This window comes from Lactuca serriola, chromosome 7 (assembly GCF_051521515.1).
Source record: "Lactuca serriola cultivar US96UC23 chromosome 7, Lser_US96UC23_V15, whole genome shotgun sequence".
NCBI lineage: Eukaryota > Viridiplantae > Streptophyta > Magnoliopsida > Asterales > Asteraceae > Lactuca > Lactuca serriola.
The window spans coordinates 195,052,203-195,072,393 of record NC_136414.1 but is presented as its reverse complement, the minus strand read 5'-3'; the positions used below and the strand labels follow the sequence as shown (position 1 = coordinate 195,072,393).

At 33.4% G+C, this 20,191-nt stretch overlaps 3 protein-coding genes and 1 pseudogene across 6 annotated transcripts; 3 read left to right on the top strand and 1 right to left on the bottom strand.

Moving 5' to 3' along the window:
- The first annotated feature begins 1,551 nt into the window (after nucleotides 1–1,551).
- On the top strand, nucleotides 1,552–5,284 carry PAP18 (purple acid phosphatase 18). The gene is made up of 5 exons (XM_079009135.1): nucleotides 1,552–1,785; nucleotides 2,729–3,397; nucleotides 3,530–3,718; nucleotides 3,980–4,068; nucleotides 4,883–5,284. The coding sequence occupies exons 1-5, from the start codon at nucleotides 1,567–1,569 to the stop codon at nucleotides 5,082–5,084; spliced, it is 1,368 nt and encodes a 455-aa protein (XP_078865261.1). The 5' UTR covers nucleotides 1,552–1,566; the 3' UTR covers nucleotides 5,085–5,284.
- Nucleotides 5,285–7,052: 1,768 nt separating this feature from the next.
- On the top strand, nucleotides 7,053–9,054 carry LOC145062490 (glycylpeptide N-tetradecanoyltransferase 1 pseudogene; annotated as a pseudogene). 3 transcript variants are annotated; one of them, XR_013687579.1, is made up of 2 exons: nucleotides 7,053–7,175; nucleotides 7,630–9,054. The product of XR_013687579.1 is annotated as a glycylpeptide N-tetradecanoyltransferase 1 pseudogene, transcript variant X1 (transcript). The 3 variants fall into 3 exon arrangements; XR_013687580.1 differs by having other exon boundaries at nucleotides 7,061–7,162; XR_013687581.1 differs by having other exon boundaries at nucleotides 7,072–7,175; nucleotides 7,637–9,054.
- A 1,298-nt stretch (nucleotides 9,055–10,352) lies between these two features.
- On the top strand, nucleotides 10,353–11,875 carry LOC145061007 (Transmembrane proteins 14C). The gene is made up of 3 exons (XM_079008366.1): nucleotides 10,353–10,727; nucleotides 10,975–11,062; nucleotides 11,589–11,875. The coding sequence occupies exons 1-3, from the start codon at nucleotides 10,529–10,531 to the stop codon at nucleotides 11,659–11,661; spliced, it is 360 nt and encodes a 119-aa protein (XP_078864492.1). The 5' UTR covers nucleotides 10,353–10,528; the 3' UTR covers nucleotides 11,662–11,875.
- A 269-nt stretch (nucleotides 11,876–12,144) lies between these two features.
- LOC145061006 (uncharacterized) lies at nucleotides 12,145–16,737 on the bottom strand. The gene is made up of 7 exons (XM_079008365.1): nucleotides 16,332–16,737; nucleotides 15,265–15,405; nucleotides 14,578–14,943; nucleotides 14,084–14,329; nucleotides 13,609–13,701; nucleotides 13,156–13,356; nucleotides 12,145–12,638 (listed from the first exon to the last, which is right to left on the bottom strand). Exons 1-7 carry the CDS (start codon nucleotides 16,680–16,682, stop codon nucleotides 12,423–12,425), a joined length of 1,614 nt encoding a protein of 537 aa, XP_078864491.1. The 5' UTR covers nucleotides 16,683–16,737; the 3' UTR covers nucleotides 12,145–12,422.
- Between the last annotated feature and the right edge of the window lie 3,454 nt (nucleotides 16,738–20,191).

The following is a 20,191-nucleotide window of genomic DNA, read 5'->3' as shown; positions in this document are numbered from 1 at the left end:
TTATGTTTAAAATAATTTCAGGTACATCTGGTCTCAAAAGGAATAACTCGACTTGATTGCACTGCATCCCATGAAGATTATTCCGCATTGATTGTTTATAATTTTACTATGATGTTTTAATAATATTTTGACTCTAATTGTCCTTTGGGTTAATGAATAAATGGTTTTGGCTTACTAAAAATAAAAATTTTACTCGATATTTATGAGAATACTTTATACTATGATTATGTTTTTGACCAAATGAATGAAGGGTCTTATTTGTTTGAAAAATGAAATTTTTACTTAATATTTGTGAGACATTATACAGGGAATAATGTGGGATGACATTATGTTTATGTTTTGACCGTGCTAATTGTATTGTCAGTATAACCATAATTATTTGTATTATTTCTAATAATAACAAAGACATTTTAGGTTACACATAATAGCAAAATAACTAATATTGGATTACAAATACTTATATGGATATAGTTTGTTAATTAATTAGAATGAAACTTATGGATCCAAAAGGGTCTACGTGTAAGAACTTAAAAGTCAAATAATCACTAAAGATAAAGGATAATTACGTGGTGGCCAGTTAATTATCTCTTAGGGTTCAAATCCTTCCACTAGAGACCCTTGGAAGTTGGAACCTGATTTGAAGTGTTGAAAAGCATCGAAAACCCTTCCCCATTCGGTGGTGTTCTCGAGTCTCGAAAACCTTAAGGTTTTCCAATTATACACCACGTAGCTTCCTCCACGCGTCGCGTAGCCGCTCCAAAAACCCTAATTGTTTAGGGTTTGTGCTAGTAGTTGTTTGGAGGTTTTAATGTTGTTGTGTTTGCCTCTTGAGTACGATTCCATTAGAGAAATTCTGATTTGGGTCCCGATTATCAAAACAAGGTGGCAAGAACAAGATCTAAAACAAGAAATTTTATAGATGTAAAATATGTATGTAATTTTTACTACTCTTGTAGTTATAATAATATAATAAATTATATGATCCTTATAGGTTGTATGAACACATAAAAAGAATTATTATATGGTTCCGTTGCTAATGGAACTGTGTTAATATGCGTAAAACCTTTCATAAATGTCAAAGAATACTAATCATAATGTAATTTAAATAGTAATGTTTGGAAAAGAGAAAGCAATAATAATAAAGGGGGCAAAAAAAACACGTAAGTGTGTAAATGGTCACAAAATTTTGGCTAAAATATAAATAATAAATACTATAAATAACTTTATTAATACAAAAAACCAGAAAATAGCTTATAGATTAAAACCTAACTACAATAATTTTATATCATTTGTCCTTAAATAAACAATATTAAACGCCTTTATAATAAAATGTGAAAGAATACACTAATCATGATCTAATTTAAATAGTAATGTTTGAAAAAGAGAAAGCAATAATAATAAAGGGGGCAAAAAAAGCAAAAGTAAATTGACTATTTGGCTCTATGCTGGACAATAATTGATGGTAGTTTACAAAAGCTGTAATCCATACATAATACAAGGTCTATTTCGAAAAGTTTCAATAATAAAGGGTTAAATGTGTAAGTTTCTATAGAACTTGGAGTGAACATGGCGTCTCATTCAGACCAGATGAAACCTGTCGAATTCACTCTGTTCGAAAAAGCGCAGCTGAAAATGGTGCCAAATAAGCTGAAAATACTATTACTGTTGATGGCGGTGGTTGTGGTGGCCAACGCCGTAACGGTAGCTGCTGATTACGTCCGGCCACCACCTCGAAAGAACTTACAGTTTCCGTGGGATCCGAAGCCTTCCTCTCAACCTCAACAGGTTTGATTTGCTTACTTTTTTTTCTAGTATTGTTTAATACTATGCTCGTCATCTTATGCTTCTTGTAGATCGAGGTGTTTCATATAGTTATCCATCTGTTGATTGAACAGATTGTCCCGGAGATACCGAATACTTATGTTGTATTTTTTTATGTTGCACCTACTTTACCTTTTCGTTTCCATTATTCTGTTGTTATTTGTTTATTAAATATCGAAGAATCTAGCTTTTGATCTGTCATTTGCTAGTTTACATGGTTATGCTCCAAATTATTGTGTAGAGGTATTGTTTTAATCCTTAGGAAATACATGCAATCACTTCTGCAGATTAAAATTTGAGGTTGAAAAATGTAAATGTACTTACCATATAATGGTCATTCAAGAACTCAAATTATGTCACTGTTTGTTACTTGTTAGTAATAACTTTAGTAAATTCTGCTATCTGTTTGATATGCTTGTTCTTCACCTGGTTGTTGTGTGGTGTATATGGAAAAGCTTTCATTTATGGTGCTTACAAGCTCCATTTTGCAAAATGCTGTGTTTTGTGACTTTTCTCAGATTTAAACAACACAACCCTTCTTGTTGACACATAAAGGACAGAAAAGTTTTTTCCTAAGTTTTCAATCGTTTTAAAAAGGGTATAAAGAATACACGAAGGCAATGATGAGAGCCATATGGTGGGCTCTATAGAAGAAAAAGTTCCTACAAGTTACACTAGTATATGATCAAGGATGTTATGATTATGTGGAAGCATGCATTAAAACATGAAAAACCAGGACACATATACTAATCTTTTACAACCGAGTATCTCAAAGGGGTCTTTGTTAACTGTTATGTCCTTATCTCTACATTTTACTCATGTTTGATGACCTCATTGATGAAAACATAAAAGATAAGAAATCCTTCTGTATTAATGAGACAAGTGCTAACAAATACAGTGATTTCAGGTGCATGTGTCATTGGCAGGGGACAAACACATTCGTGTTACATGGATTACAAGCAAATCATCTTCTCCTTCACTTGTTGAATATGGAACATCACCTGGAAAATACACCTCTAGAAGTCATGGAGAAAGTACTTCTTATAGCTACTTATTTTACACCTCAGGGACAATCCACCACACTGTCATTGGTCCACTTGAACACAACACTGTTTACTACTACAAATGTGGAGGAAAAGGACCCGAGTTCAGTCTCAAAACTCCACCATCAGAGTTCCCAATTACATTAGCTGTGGCTGGTGATTTAGGTCAAACTGGGTGGACAAAGTCAACTTTGGACCATATTGATTTATGTCAATATGATCTTCATCTTCTCCCTGGTGATCTTTCTTATGCTGATTATATTCAGAGCAAGTGGGATACATTTGGGGAGCTTGTGGAGTCACTTGCAAGTGCAAGGCCATGGATGGTGACACAAGGGAATCATGAGAAAGAGAATATTCCGTTTATTAAAGATGGGTTTGAATCGTATAATGCTAGATGGAAGATGCCTTATGAAGAAAGTGGATCAATGTCAAATCTTTATTATTCGTTTGAAGTTGCAGGGGCTCATGTTGTGATGCTTGGTTCATATACGGATTATGATGTGAATTCTGAGCAATACAACTGGTTGAAGGTGTGTGTTTTGATTCCTATTATTTTATTATTAATGATAAATTTGAAAGAGATTTATATTTTTATGTTCTTTTGGGATGACATTGAACTAAAGAAATAGTCTTCTGTTATTGGGTTGAATCTATGGCAACAGGCAGATCTGTCAACAGTAGACCGAAAAAAGACACCTTGGTTACTTGCATTGTTTCATGTGCCATGGTATAATAGTAATTATGCTCATCAAGGTGAAGGAGATGATATGATGGAAGCAATGGAGCCATTACTTCATGCTGCTGGTGTTGATCTTGTCTTTTCCGGCCATGTGCATGCTTATGAACGCACGGTACTACTCCTATAACCTTAGGGGCTGTTTGGTAATATCTGAATCAGTCAGCATTCAGGGCATTTGGTGCAACCTCTGAATGAATCAAAAGCCTTGGAACTGCCTCTAAATGGTTAAGCAACATTACCTTCTCTTGACCATTAAGAGGTTTGAGCCATTGGGTTGAACTTTCAACTTGATTTACCAAACTGCCCCTTATTGCTAGTTTTGTACTTTTCTTTAGTATTTGAAACTGACTTCCTTCTGATTATTGCTTGTTAGAAACGCGTTTACAATGGGAAATCAAACCCGTGTGGTGCTGTCCACGTGACAATTGGAGATGGAGGAAACAAAGAAGGGCTAGCACAAAAGTAAGTCCTTTTTCAGTAACTGAAAATAGCAACGCCCTTTACTCTTTTTTTCAATAAAGGCAATTCACTTACATTTTCTTACCCATAATAGCAACGTACCTTACCTTAACATCTTTTTTTTTTTACCATTGAAAGGAATATGTAAACTGAGACTTGAAACTTGTAGAATGTAATTTGTTTTTTACTCATAATAGCAATGCATTTACATTTCTAAACATATAACGGCAATGTACTTATGATTTCTTACCCATAATAGCAATGTACTTACTTTACTCGTAATGGCATTATGTAAAAAAAATAAAAGTACATTGCCCATATTAGCAGGGAAACATAAGGATCTTGCTATTATGAGTAAAAATATAAGTATGCTGTTGTTTGTTATGAGTAATAGATAAGTTACATGGCTATTATTGGTAAAGAAATGTAACTACATTGTTACAAATATGCCCTTTATTAATTATAAAAAAAAAACTCAATCTTCTACATGTCCTTTTATATATTTCAGCTAACTTATCGGCTAGTTTTATCAAACGTCATCTTTTATCAGCTAGTCCACCAAAAACATAGCCTAAATGTAAGTACGTCGCTCTTGTGGGTAAAAATAAAGTAGATTGCTATTCTTTACCCATTAGCAACGTACTAACATTTATGTATTGCTAATAGCAATATGTAACAGATAAAGTAGATTGCCTAGATTGGTAGAGAAATGTAATTACGGGGTAAAAAATAAAGTAGGTGGTTATTATTGGCATGGAAATGTCAGCAGGTTGGTGTTATGGGTAAAAAATAAAGTACATTGCTGAAACTTTGACAGGTACAAGGAGCCATCGCCAGAATGGTCAGTGTTTCGTGAAGCGAGTTTTGGTCATGGTGAGTTGAAGATAGTGAACTCAAGTCATGCCTTTTGGAGTTGGCATAGGAATGATGATGATGAGCCTGTGAAATCTGATGAGGTCTGGATAACCTCCTTAATCACTTCAAACTGTGTTGCTACTAAGGAAACAAAACAAGCTTAACAAGTAAATAAATACATGACAACACTTGTTTATCATGTATTATATAGTATTAGTAATTTATTAATACTTGTGTGTAATTACATAACCCCAACAATCAAATATGTTATATGCCTTCTTCTTCTTGTTGTTAGTTGATTTGGTAAAAGGCTTTGTCTGTTATGTTATGTTATGTTATGTTATGTTACACGGGACTTGTTCAAGCTTTTTGGTGTTAAATACGATGAGGATGAGGAGGGCATTCATGTCTTTTCACAGACGAGAGAGATGAGTGTCCTTGTCAGACAAAAAATTACAGTGTTTGTCACATTGGCATCGGTCTCGTCCAATGTGTGCCGATTACAATACAAAAAAACGTTGTAGTTAACATGTAAAACAAATATATAGAACGGAAGCAAACGAGATATATGATACAATTATGTATGAATAGATACGAGTGAGTTTAACATGGTTTCTAAAGGACAAAATATGATTTTCATACATATAAAGGCATGCGATTGCAGTGTCTTGAGATAAAGTTACAGTCCCAAGAGCATATCTTTTTACAGAAGATTGTAGTTTTTGTTGTCACGGGTTTGAGTCTTATCAAGTTTACTCAAAATACAATATAACTCGTTTTGTCATGTACTCCGTAATCAACTTGCACAGTTGAGAAAAAACACATTTTCATATATTATGGCCAAAGAACGAATCAACTTGCATATTTGAAGATATTTGAAGAAAAGCATTTTATATTTGTATGCAATAAAATATGAAAAAAGTTTGTTGTTTACAATCGTTGATGAACGATGCTATCTCTTGTTGTTGGCGGCCATGTCCATACATGAAAAATGTTGGTTTAAGAAGACGACATATGTAATGTAATATATAAAAAGAGTTCGTCATTTACAACTCTTGATTAAACTCTTTTTGTCATTTATTTGACCCCAAGTAAAATTCACTGGTCATTTGTTTACTTTTTCATGTACAAACATTATGTTTTGGAATTCTTAGACCTTCCATTCTAGGGCATTTCAAAATTCTTTTGCAATACCACCAAACAATATTTCATGACTTAATCTTTCAACCTGTGCAAGCCTTGCAAATGTGATTTATTAATTTTTTAATCAACCTATACAGGTTATGTGAGGGAAATAAAGATCAATTATTTTTAATCAATATATTAACTTTTCATCCACTTGATATGTATTAGTTTTTAGATCAATATATTAACTTTTCCACCAAGCATTATACATACACATGTGACATTTGCAATTGATTTGCAAACATCATGGATGTGTGTGCTCTTATAATAAAAAAATCAATTTTTATTTTGATATGCAGTGTCTATGTAATATCACATGACAATCATTATTGAAAAAAGGCATATGATTTTATACCCATGAAAGAAAATTATTGAAAAAAGTAATGATTTTTTCATCGATTTAGTAAAATATACTATTTATATAGAAAAAAACACATAATATTATTTTATGCACTCTCCCATTTAGAAAAAAATAGTTATGGGTTATGGCTTACAACATCTCCAACAGTATATACAACTTTCTACTATTTGAAAAAAGTTTTTTGATAGTTATCAAATTTCTATTATTTTTTGAATAGCTATTTATCTATTTAAATGTACAAATAAAAATAAATATATTTTATAGTAATTTATACTATAAAAAATTAATTATCAAAACTTTCAAAATATAAAAATATCAAATATTTAAAAAATTACATCCATATAATTATTTTATCATTATTTAAGTATTTACATATTTATGTCAACTGATAACTTACATTTAAATAATGATAAATCATATAGAATAAGGATAAATATTAAGTAAGGATATATTAATAAAAAAAATATTGACTTGAATGATAAACGGGCCCAAAGTGGGCGGGCCGGGGAATAAGTAAACCGGCTAACTTGTTAATTTACGAAACTACCCTCGAATCTCGATGTGTCGTACTAGTGTAATGTGATTGCGTATATATTCCCTCAGATTTGCCGCTAGGGCTATTTTCAGCTGCCTGCCGTCGCCTGAGCATTCAACCATTAAAGCTCTGCATATCTCCGATCGCTTGATCAACTTCAGGTCTGCACCAACGGTAATTTCAATCTTCTTTGTTCACTTCGTTACAAGCAATTTCAGTTGATCAAAATGGTTCCGAATTTCATAATATGTTATCTTGTTTCTTGTTTCGATTGCTCTGCACTGTTAGTTCCGATTTCCGAAGATCGTTCATATGTGCATAATTTTTTGAATTTTCTCAACTAATGAGAACTTGTATCGTTTTAGATTTATCGGTGGAAAGATATAGATGTACTTGATTGTGATATCGAGGGAGTAGCTTTTGAAAATGAAATCGATTCGTTAAATTTGGAGAAAATTTGACAACTAACTCGACTTGTAAACCAAGTCAAGCGGATAAAAATGTTGATGTTATGAGCATTCAAAATTGTTAGATTTGGCTTCTGAAATCACTGCCGAATTTTCTTTTCCTTCTCTTTTGGCATGATTTTGGTCCAATTTTAATATGTTCATCTTCCAATTAAATCTAGGGTTCAGCTGACAATGGCAGACAATGGTTCAGTTAACGATGATACCACCAATCAAAATTCAGAGATCATCAAAACCGAATCAGCACCAATTGATGAATTATCAAGAGAGATTCAAGAAACCCTCTCTGTTTCACAAAGGCACAAGTTCTGGGAAACACAACCCGTAGGACAATTCAAAGATTTACGCGACACTAGCTTACCTGAAGGCCCAATCGAACCCCCAACACCATTATCTGAAGTCAAACAAGAACCCTACAATCTTCCAAATCTTTACGAATGGGTCACTTGTGATATGAACTCTGAAGAAACATGTCTTGAAGTCTACAACCTCCTCTCAAACAACTATGTAGAAGATGATGAAAACATGTTCAGATTCAATTACTCCAAAGAGTTTCTCCAGTGGGCCCTACACCCTCCTGGCTACTTCAAAACCTGGCACATAGGCGTACGTGTCAAATCATCAAAAAAGTTAGTTGCTTTCATAACCGGAATCCCCGCCAAAATCCGAGTTCAAAACGAGATCATAACAATGGCAGAAGTCAACTTCTTGTGTGTTCACAAGAAACTCAGGTCAAAAAGATTAGCCCCTGTTATGATCAAAGAGGTTACACGAAGGGTACATTTGGAAAACATCTGGCAAGCTGCTTACACTGCTGGAGTAGTTCTTCCTACTCCCATAACTTCATGTCAATATTGGCACAGATCTTTAAACCCTAAAAAACTTATCGATGTTGGGTTTTCAAGACTCGGTCCTAGGATGACCATGAGTAGAACAATGAAACTTTATAAATTACCCGATTCGCCCCTGACACCCGGATTTAGAAAAATGGAGCTTCGTGATGTTCCTAGTGTCACAAGGCTGTTGAAAACTTATCTACTGGAGTTTGTTGTGGCACCTGATTTTGATGAGATGGATGTAGAACATTGGATTGTTCCTAAAGAAGGTGTTGTTGATAGTTTTGTGGTTGAAAGTCAAGAGACTCATGAAGTGACTGATTTTTGTAGTTTTTACAGTTTGCCATCTTCGATTCTTGGACACCCGAATCATTCGAATTTGAAAGCGGCTTATTCTTATTATAATGTGGCAACAAAGACTCCATTGATTCAGTTGATGAATGATGCACTTATTGTGGCGAAGCAGATGGATTTTGATGTTTTTAATGCATTGGATGTGATGCATAATGAAGGGTTTTTGAAGGAGTTGAAGTTTGGACCTGGTGATGGTAAGCTTCATTATTATTTGTATAATTATAGGATTAAGAGTATGTTAAGATCATCTGAACTTGGGCTTGTGTTGTTGTAATTTTGGATTTTTTGTACTGATTTTTCGTTGTTTTTTTTTTAGATTTTTATGGATGTTTTTTGTACTCTTGTTGGTAATTTGACCTTATGAATTCATAATCTTTTATTTAGTTTCTGTTTCCATTTCTGTTTCTTGTGTTTTGTATGTTCTTTTTAAGGCCATTCTTAGATTTATCTGTCACCTTATGGTGTTTGCAATGTTTTTTTTTTTATAATTGTATTGCAATATTTGTTCTGTTATGTTCTTCAGTCTTGTGTAATAAATGTTGCCAAAATGGTACTTTTTTTTTAAATATAAATTTCATATATGTTTTGTTGATCTTTTAGTGTCATCAAACAAAAACATTGTATGTTGTTAGAAGTTTACGCAAGACTATAAAATCACCACTTTGACAGATTTAAGAATGATGTCATCAAACCTTCAATACATCTAATGACAATATCATCATGACTTGTAGCACCTGTATCTGCTATTTGTAATGCTTATCCATATGATGGAAGTGCTTGATATATTATAGTTTGAAATATATAAGTATTTTGCTGCTTGATCTATCTAATAACCAAACATATCTTAACACAGAATAATCTCTTTCTTTAATGATATACCAAATCTTAACAAGTATGTGATAGTTAAGGGTGCTAAATGAATCTTTTGAGGTGCAAAAGTGGAAGGAAGAGAATGGTTAAGGGACTAATTATGTGATTCACTTAATCTGAAAATTTCAGTTGAACTTTATAACGTGGCTACTCACTTTACCTAATAAAGAAGGTTCTACCGTAACAAGAGGACCAATCCCACCCCTACGTCGGTTGCCCACTTGCATTACTCGAATTTACGATATTAACCTTAATACATTATATGTTTACTATATTATTTGGATAATTAACACAACTAACCAAAATGGTATAAATCTATCTAATAAATTGATCTTTTCTTGACTATTCATATTAAATGACTATCAATTGTGAAATGTGTCCAATTGCGAATTACAAAATCTCTTTTAAATGTTCACATCTCACAAGACCCAAGAAGAAGATCAAAAACCTAATATATTACAAAAAACATTAATACACGTGAAATATACTTAATATATAATAAATCCATGAAAGGTTTTTATAATATAACGACCATCAAAAAACAATTTGTAATCGTTAGTGCAAAATTCATAATGATTTCTTAAATATTATTAAATAAATAATCACTTGTTAAATATATAATTTGAAAATTATAGTCCATCAAAAAACAATTTGTAATCGGTAGTGCAAAAAGTATCATATACCCATTCTTTTTTTTTTTTTTTTTTTAATAAAAATAGCTCTGAAATTACAAGGAAAATTTAACATTTGAAACACTGGGATAATTTTGACCAAAAATCACGAGCAAACAAAAAGGATAAATTCGACCAAATAGTCTTTTTGCCGCGGTAAGCTAACCACTGCAAAACAGAAACGTTGACCTTCTAGATATCGATTCTTGGGAGACTTTCTCAAATCCATCTATTCAAATCAAACCCTTTAAAGATCTTCGATCGCGATCGCTGAAAACCCTAATCTTCTTCCTAGATCCACTAAATTCCTAATCTTGTTACACTCGAAAATGCATGATTTTTGCTTCACAATTCCCTACGGGATTATAGTGTTCTGCGGTGGGATTATTGGGTTTGCTAGAAAAGGGAGCACGACGTCGTTGGCTGGTGGTGTGGGCACTGGACTATTGCTGTTTCTCGCATCGTATCTGACTCTCAATGCATTCCACAAGCGGAAGAACTCATGGTTTGGTTTGATTCTTGAAACTGGTAAGTAACACGTTCCTAAAAATATATGCGCATAGAAAGTGTTCGATGAAATGCCTAATTTGATGGATCCAAAACATACCATCTAAATTTGTTTGTAAAACCCCCAAAAGAGTTTGTACCTTTGTGGTAACACAAATATCACTTATGCCATGTCTGATGTGGAAAAAATCACTTCACAGATGGAAATATTACCTTATTGTTTGGTAAAAGATAGCTTGTTAACATGTTTGGTGAATTGATATCTCAGTTATTGCTGCTGCTCTTACATGGGTTATGGGACAACGATACACTGAAACTGGGAAGATAATGCCTGCTGGTGTTGTTGCTGGTATCAGGTAACATAATTTGGAAAATTTCTCATGTTTTGGATGATATTAAGTCCAAAAAAAAACTCATATATAGCTTATGAGATTAAGGGGTTGTTTCTTTTTGACTTAATGTGTCAAGCACTTAATCTGGATGACTATATAAGGTTGTTTCTTTTTTTGACTTAATCTGAACAAAATGAATTAATGGCTAAGCCAATAAAAACCTGTCTCAATGTATTAAAGACACTAACGCTTTACATATCTGCCTTCTTTTTTCCTCCCAATGAATATTGTGGATTTTGTTTTTTTGCAATGTATGGATAAAATGATCATCTAGTCTCGTTCAGACTGTTTTTTTATTAAAAAACAAACTTTATGTATACCACATTTTGTATACAACAAAATGTTGTATACCCATTCAGCCACTTTACAAATACGGGATGGGTAAAAAGAGAAAAGAAACAACCATTAAGTGAAATAAGATATACTTTTAGTCTCCGTCATGTATATAGTTTTCTAATGAAGTTGCTGTATGTTTTGTATCTTGTTGCAGTGGAGTGATGACAGCATTTTATCTGTACAAGATTGTCACTGGAGGTAATCATTTTTCAGCAAAGGCAGAATGAGAATTTGATTATAAATTGTGATCTGTAGTTTTAATGTGTATGTAATCCAAATGATTGTTGTGTCGTGTATACCAAATATGGTAATCATGTTTCTTGAAAAGAGAATTGTGTTGTGCTTTTGGGTTCACATACTAAGCTATTCCCTGTTACTGTTGTTATTGCTTGATTTGCTGGCATGAAACAATCAACATCTAATTGTTATTGTTCTTTGAAATGATCGAAATACACTTCTCTTTAATCTTTTTCTCAATTTATGCAACAAGTGGTTTCTTAGAAGAGAAATACAACCATGTTTCATTCTATAATCACTTATTTGTTTACTTATTCATGCAACAATGTTTCACTGTTTGACCTATTTACATAACTGCCACAAGTATGCAATCATGTTTCAATTGGTAATACATGTTATCGATACAGTTTGGTTCTAAAATGAAGCCGAAACTTCATTTTTAGGATTTCACTCAACCAAAGTACATCAATAAATAGATGATACCCCCTCCAAATTTTATAGGTATAAAAGATGGATCTTTATACATAAAATTCATTACACTCGAGCAGTAGAATTACAATAAACAATCTACTACTCCATGTGTCTAACATAATCAAATTATATACAACTACAAGTGCTTCATGTTATGACTTTTGTCTAATGTATGTATCCATGTTTCATGACCCTAAAAAGGATAAGCGAATTAGGATCCTAACATTATGCCTACCATTTATACGACAACACCATCAAATGAAGACAAAAACTCGTTGCTTTAGCAGTATTCCGGCCTAAAATAGTCCGGGGGTAGTGATGGGCAGTTTTCGGTCATATAAGGGTACGGATTCATAGTATTGTATCCGGGAAGTTCCATTCGATACTTGCCTTTGATTTGACAAAATGGAAGCTCTACTGTGTCCCCTTCGTTACACCACTTTGGCAAACGACTCAAATCGTCTTCAAAAAAGTTGAGCATGTATGCATCCTTTATCTGCATAAACAAAAAAAGTTAAATATATACATCCCCACATGCTTTCTTTAGGGATAAAAGAGGCAAGAACCCATTGATGGAAAAGGAACATGAAAAGGTGGAGTGGACTCCATGCATATAAAAGGCCTAGTGTTTTGGTTCCCTAAAGTGCCCCAATTAAAATATACTACTAACTATTTGATTCATTTCTTTTCTTTTGTTTTAGAGTGTCGAAAGGGCAAGTTAAATTTTTGGAGAGTGTGGGGTTGGCTTGAGAGATTAGTCTATGTAATTGTAAAATTTGTTCTCTCTTTGAGGCTCATCATAGTTTTTGTTCAATTTATGACTTAGTCATATACATTCTTGTGTTCTTATTTCTCCATTATTTTTTGTTGGGCGTGTTGTTTGTGATTTTTGAGACCATTTTCCCAACATCATTACAACGTCTTCCTTTTTTTTTGGGCATTGAGATTGGTTGATGGCAGACAATTTAATTTATTTACATGTATAAATCATGCTCTGATATTAAACGACTCACTGTGAACTCGGTAACTTGGATTTCACTTGCAAGATTCCCAAAAAGTCCGGCTTCCTTATACATTTCAAGGACAAAAGCAACACAAGAAGTTGACTTTCCATCAGCATAAACCCAGTCATCTTGTTCGGGAATAGTCAATAATTCAGCAAAAGACGAACCACGCTTTTCAACTTCGACTAAAATATCCGGAAGATCAAGACCCTGTGGAGAAAGGAATAAACCAAAATCAAAATACACAAATATAAAACGATATAATGAAAACTCCAAGTAACATAATGTAGGCCCCATCTGTTACGATATGACTTTTCATGCTAGGGTTGAGACTGATGTCAATGAGACAAAAGTTGTAATTTTTTATCCAACCCAAAAAGGTGAAACAAGGTGGGACATGGACTCTCTCTCTTAATCTCTCGTGTGTAAAAGACGTGAATGCCCTTCTCATCACCGGCCCACCTTAGTACCAAGCCGCTTATTCAAGGCTTCGTTCCACATATTAGCTGCATATGCAGGCTGCAGTTGATTCCACACGGTCATAACTGAAGCAACCTATACCATGATAAAAAAAATATTAATTAAAGCACTCAAAAATAAAGAATGGCCCACTAAACATGACATGACAAAAATGACAAAAAGTTATACTGCATTTGACATGCATTGGCCCACTAGACTAATGTCGATGGGACAAGAGTCTATCAATGTCCCACCTTGTTCTACTTTTTTTTAGACAGCACAAAAAGTACAACTTTTGTCTTATTGACAAAAAAGTACAACCTTTGTCTTATTGACAAAAAAGTACAACCTTTGTCTTAATGAGCCTGGTCTGGGATGGGACCGAGTCCATTGCAAGCCAAATACAATACAACCTGTTTTGTTTTGTTCTATCTTGTTCTGTGTAATAGTTAAATGGGCCATTAAGGTAATTTGGTACCAGATTAGCATCCAACGGTGGTGGGTAGTTATCGCTGATGGTGTCTATCCAGCTAAATATTAAATTATGATAACCATATGGCAACCCTATCATGCTTTGTGCATACTCCCATGCTGCAGTCTCATTAAACTTTGAGCGAAGATCGGGATGTAAAGGAAGCAATGCAATATGAGGATTAGAATCATCTTTTGTCACCTCAAACTCCCACCATTCGTCCCATGGCAATAAAGCAATTACATCTTGACCCTACAATCAAATTACAAAAATAGGTTATTTTTGTCATTTTAAGATTATTTCTTTAATTTTGATCTTTTTTCTTGAATAAAACAATTTAGGAGGTTGTAAGATTTAAATACACGTTGGGCAACTTTCAAGTTTCAACGTGTTTCATTTTTTCCCGAGTTTTAACTTTTCACCCGTTTTATTTTTACCAAATTTACATAACCCAAAATCGACTCACTTTTTGGTAAATGGGTCAAAATTGCACATTTTACCTCATCATCTTCATGTCCAGATTCCCCGACCCATAGATTCCCATCCGGGTCCCTCAAGCAAACAGCAGAATGACCCGCATACGCCCCGGATACCCATTTTTCAAGGGTCTCAAACCCGCCCCATCGCCCACGGATCTTTGATATTGCAAGAAAGTCACCCGAGTGTATATCATCAACCGTAACATTTGTTACAAATGGCCCGGATCTTTCTTCAAAATTAGCTCCCATATGTTTTTTGAGAAAAGCAAGATTAGAAGTTTCCCCCCATCCAGTGTTTGTAAAAAGGGGGAAAACCTCCCATAATGCTTCTAGGGTTCCTATCATCCCAGCTTCCATCAGGAAAATTGAAACTCCTTTACGTTTTACCTTTTGAAAATAAAGAGATATAATTGCTAATGGTATGAGTTTGTGCAATATAAATGAAATACAAAAAATGACAATGTACTTTCACCATTTTTAACATTTAGAGTTTAAACATAGACTGTTGTTTTTTTTTTTTTAATATTGTACTTTGCCAATATATCCAAACCACGTCTAGGAAAATGGTTTTTTTGAACAATATAATTGTTTAATCATTACAAATAGTAGTTAAGTGGCTAAATTGATAAAATGGAGAAAGTACAAATGCTTTTTTTTTTTTTTTTGGTATTTTGGCCATCACAATAGTAAGTGAATCTATTAACTTACGTATTCATACTCAGCTTTCCCTCCCCACTCATCAAACTCAAGGGTGTGGTCACGGGATATGAAATAGTAGTCCCATGTCACACGATATGGAGTGGCAAAGACGTAAATATCCATACATGTCCAACTGTGTGCCTTGCTTACCTAAAGAAATGAAGAAAGTAACATCAATTCAAAACACGGGATAAACATAATCCGAAATCAAAAGCAACGTCATTTAGGGTATAGGGTTTAGGGAAAATCTGTAAAAAGTTAGGACTTGATGAGGAAAGTCTCCTTTTTCTTGACGTTATCAATTAAGTTGTATTTAAAACATTAAGTCAAAAAAAAAAAACATCTTAATTCGAAACTAAGAACATGATAATCAGGTGATTAAAGCTAGGATAAATAACTTTAAATTCATCTCAATAATCATTTTCTTCCAGGCAACTTCTTACCTTTTATTCTAAATTTGATTATCTTTTGATCTTAAATTAATGAAGAAATCATCATCATAATCCCTTTACCTAAAATATTGGAAGCAGAAGCTTTTTCATCACATTCATAATCCACTAACTTCCAATAAAGGATATTTTTCCTTGCCACACATTTTTTCAAAAGTCTTGATCTTTAGTCACCAAATTGATGAGAAACAGAACAATTGATAGCACCACATGCTTATCCATATAATCACTTCTCAAATTTCAAATAACACGTATAAAGGGGTGTTTGGACTTTGGAGATCTAAAATTGTCAAAAACTGATTATAATTATGATTGTGGTCATTATTTAGGGTTTAAACAATCAGAAATCACATCTAAACACCTCCTAAAACTTTAATTTGAACCAAATAAACTCAACAGCTTTCCAATATCTCAGAGCATAGAGCTTTAGAGAAAACCCTCGACATAGAACTTAGTTTTACCTCGAAAGATCAAATTAAATGAATATATTCTCCCTCAAAGAAATTTGAAAAAGAAGAAACCGCTAAATTGTTACAGGATTGAGAAACCAATAACGTACATGTCAATCACGAATTATCCAAATCAAAAGCGATCAACAATTCATAGAGGATGAAAAAGGGAATAGACCTTAATATGAAGAGTGCCTCCACCAAATTCACTACCACTTTTGTTATGAAGCTCTAACCACGCAGTGTTCTCATAAAAGCAAGACCCTTTCCAATGCAACAACGAATTATTTGCAATAGCCGCTGCTCCGACGAAGCTCGGCAGAAGATCGGCGGCGCCTCGGAAAGTGTTGAGAATAGGCCATGAAACTTGGCGGGGTAAAAGTGGGAGTATGTCTTGTGGTCTGATTGGTGCTTTAAGGGCTTGTACTCGTGGACTGCGGGTACAGCAAGAAAGGAGGAAGACGATGATTAGGGTTATTGCGAAGAGGTTTTTGCAGGTGAACGTGGATGGAGAAGAAGGGGGCGCCATTACCGGTGGATTGCAGATGCAAAAATCGGTTGAAGAGCTTTTGGTCTAAACCTTGTTTATATCTTTAATTGTCAAACATTGTTTCTTGTTCTTTCCTTTTCTATTTATTACCAGAAACCCCCTAAGCTTCAAATCTATTGTCATTTCATAAGAAAATATCAAAAATATTACTTTTTTACTTTCTGTTTGTAATAAAACTGATATCCGTTTTTCTAGAACAGCTAATTTACAACTCTCTACTTTACTTTTCAATCTATATTTTTCGTTTGAAGGAGAGGTATTTTTCAAACTACTCATGATACTAGACTACAAATCGTTTAGTAATTATATAGTTTTTTTTTATTTATTATTTTTGCTTTCAAGTTTCAAAAACACTTTAAAATCATACAACCAAACACCTTTGAAATGACAAAAAACCTTGTCTTAATGTGATCACTGATTCGATTGATACAAGTTCTTATTTTTATTTACAAAAGATGTAAATTATACGATTAAGAATCATATATTATTACTGAATTTCATATTCAACTTAACATTAAAGTGTTCACTTACAATAAAAAATTAATCATCAAAGTCTATTGGCTATCTTCGCACTTTGTGTGCTTAAAGTTCAATGGCAAAAATAATCTTTTGAAATAATCTTAGTATCATGAAAATTAATGAGATGCATGAGTTTTGTGTGGTTTATTTTAACATGAATAAATTATGGTGCATGTGTTTGTTTACTAAACTCTCATGGAGTCATGGGATTAATTTGGGATTCTAAAACACGATTACTTTTTATGGGTTTAGGGTTCAAACAAACGAAACATTTAATAAGCTTCGTCTTCTAGTATGCTATTAATAATTTAAAGTCAAATATAATATACTCGCCTTGCAATTATAACCAAAAGACAACTAAACTTTACATTTTTCTTTAGTTTAGACTTAATTGCAACAAATTACTCTTAACATTTGTTTTATTTTATAATTTAGTCACCAACTTCTTAAAATCACAAAAACAAAACCACAAGCTTACAACAATTTTCATTTAGGCTGTTATATAGAACCAAATCGGTTATTGTTCTTTGTAATTAAGCGTGGGTAGTAAGAACCATTATTCGTTTTCCATGTAGGTTGCTTCTTTTCATTATTCATCTAGTTGGAAAAGTGATAAAAAAGCAAACCTTACAATATGGAATTATTTGTTTATGAATCACACAACTATCAATACTTGGTTTGTATGATGTTCTCGTTTAGGTTTTCGGACTCTTAGGGCGTGTTCAACATATAGTTTTTGATAGCTTATAGCTTTTATCTTCTAAAAAATCTCGAAAAATAGAAAAATTTTCATTTGACAGTAGGAACTTGTTTAATTTCTTCTAGATCCTCGGTGTGAATTAATGGGAATCCTACAGAAAAATTTAGTTTAGAACGAGGGCTTAGACAATGATATTTATTGTCTCCTTTTTTGTTCCTTTAGGTGACAGAAGGCTTAATGTGGTCATGTTTGATGCTATGGATGCATGTCTTTTTATTAAAGTCAGTGTAAGTATTTCACATCTTTTGTATGCAGATGATGTTTTGTTTATTGGTAAATGGTCTCAGCTAAATGTCAAGAATTTAATTGCCATCTTGAATAGTTTTCACGTAGTTTCGGGTTTGCAAATTGATCTTCATAAAACAAAGATTTATGGAACCGGGATGCGGTGGTGCAAAACATGGTTAATGTTGCGGGTTGTGATGTTGATCAATTCCCTTTTTTGTACTTAGGGGTTCTCGCTGGAGTTAGCATGGCTAATATTTCTAGCTGGGATCTGGTTTTGTTAAAGTTTAAGAAGAAATTGAATAGGTGGCAAGTAACAATAATGTCTATAGGAGGAAGACTTTCTTTGTTTAGATCATTGTTTGGAGCATTGGGAATTTATTATATTTCTTTGTTCAAAATGCCTTGTAAGGTTGGTAATATTTTGGAGGCGGCTAGAGTAAATTTGTTTTGGGGAGGTGAATTGGATGAAAAAAATTGCTTGGGTTAAATGGTCTACTCATCTCGCTTCTAAAGAAAGGTGAGGACTTTGTATCAGCTCTCTTCCGGCTTTAAATGAGGCTTTACTTCTCAAATGGAGTTGGCGGTTTCAAATGTCTCCTTTGGCGCTTTGAGTTCAAGTGATTTGATCTATTCATGCCAATAATGGTGGTTTTGTGGATGATGACCCTAAATTGAAAAAAATAAATGTATTTGGTCTTCTATTGTTGATTCAGTTTTAAAACTCCATGAAAAATCAGGTTGTTTCTTTGAATCTAATGCAAAAGGTGATTTGAGACAGGGGAGACACTAGGTTTGGAAGGAGATTTGGGTAGGAGATAGAACGTTGGAACTTGCTTTTCTTAGAATTGCTCTCTTGGACACAAATATTAATTGTTTTGTTGTTGAGAGAAGGTCGGAAAAAGTTTGGAAGTGGGATTGGCGAATCGAACCTCAAAGTGGTGCTTAGGATTTGCAATTTCAAACCTTAAAAATTCTTTTGTTGCGGGTTAGTTTCTCAAATAAACTGGACTATGAGTTTGAATCTTAATAATGAGATGAAGTTTGTCGTTAAGGATGTCAGATTGCGTATTGATGAGATGTTTAGTTTCGGTTATCCCTAAAACGGAATGGAATTAAATTCTTCCTATATTAAGGCGAACATTTTTCGATGGAGAGTTGTTTTGGACCGTTTACCCACGAAAGATAATTTGCTAAAACGTGGCATTGACATTCCTTATTCAGAAAGTTCGTAGATAGTGTGGAGTTGATTTGGTGAATATCTTATTTATGCATGACTTACCTGCTTTGTTGTTCAGGTCGTAAATTGGTTTCAGAGGCTATCCTAGTCACGACTTGGGGTGCTTATGGAAATTCAGAATAGGTGCGTTTATGATAAAATGAGACTGCGAGAGGATAGTTTTTTTTTGATGATATTGTATCTTTTGCTTTTAGTTGGATGACACATAGGAAACACAAATTCCAGGTTAAATAGAACGAGTGGCTTCAAAATCCTTTTCTAAACATCTAATGTTTTTGTATATATTTTTTTGTAGCTTGTGGTTAGAGCTTGTTTCAATGTAATTCAACCGTTAAAAAAAGCTTCAAATCCAAAAGATACTTCAAGGAACATTTAACAAAAAAAATCTTTTTTATAGTTGTAAAAATTAACTTAATTATACTTTTTAAAAATCAATGACGTGCCTTAGATAAATCATTTTTACATGTTTTAAAAGCTTATATGTAACACCGTAAATTTTTAAACAAATTTTCATTTTAAAAATCACGTAATTCTCATAACATAGTTCACAAAACCCTCAAATGATAATGTTTTCAAAACACATATTCAGAAAATGTTTTAAACATAATCCAGGATCCTTAAAATATGACTCCGCCTCGTGTGTACAATCAAGCTGACGCCTTCCCGTGATCCTAAGAAGTACTTGAAACACATAACACGGTAAGCATGAAGCTTTGTGTGTTCCCCAAAATACCACACACATCA

Excerpts from the sequence above, each read along its gene's own strand:
- LOC145061007 (XM_079008366.1), top strand. The coding sequence starts at position 10,529 with ATGCATGATTTTTGCTTCACAATTCCCTACGGGATTATAGTGTTCTGC. Across the intron at positions 10,728-10,974 it reads TGGTTTGATTCTTGAAACTG|TTATTGCTGCTGCTCTTACA; the intron begins GTAAGTAACACG and ends TTGATATCTCAG. Across the intron at positions 11,063-11,588 it reads GGTGTTGTTGCTGGTATCAG|TGGAGTGATGACAGCATTTT; the intron begins GTAACATAATTT and ends ATCTTGTTGCAG.
- PAP18 (XM_079009135.1), top strand. The coding sequence starts at position 1,567 with ATGGCGTCTCATTCAGACCAGATGAAACCTGTCGAATTCACTCTGTTC. Across the intron at positions 3,398-3,529 it reads AGCAATACAACTGGTTGAAG|GCAGATCTGTCAACAGTAGA; the intron begins GTGTGTGTTTTG and ends CTATGGCAACAG. Across the intron at positions 3,719-3,979 it reads TGCATGCTTATGAACGCACG|AAACGCGTTTACAATGGGAA; the intron begins GTACTACTCCTA and ends ATTGCTTGTTAG.
- LOC145061006 (XM_079008365.1), bottom strand. The coding sequence starts at position 16,682 with ATGGCGCCCCCTTCTTCTCCATCCACGTTCACCTGCAAAAACCTCTTC. Across the intron at positions 14,944-15,264 it reads GGAAAGCTGAGTATGAATAC|GTAAAACGTAAAGGAGTTTC; the intron begins GTAAGTTAATAG and ends TATTTTCAAAAG. Across the intron at positions 14,330-14,577 it reads CTGGACATGAAGATGATGAG|GGTCAAGATGTAATTGCTTT; the intron begins GTAAAATGTGCA and ends ATTTGATTGTAG.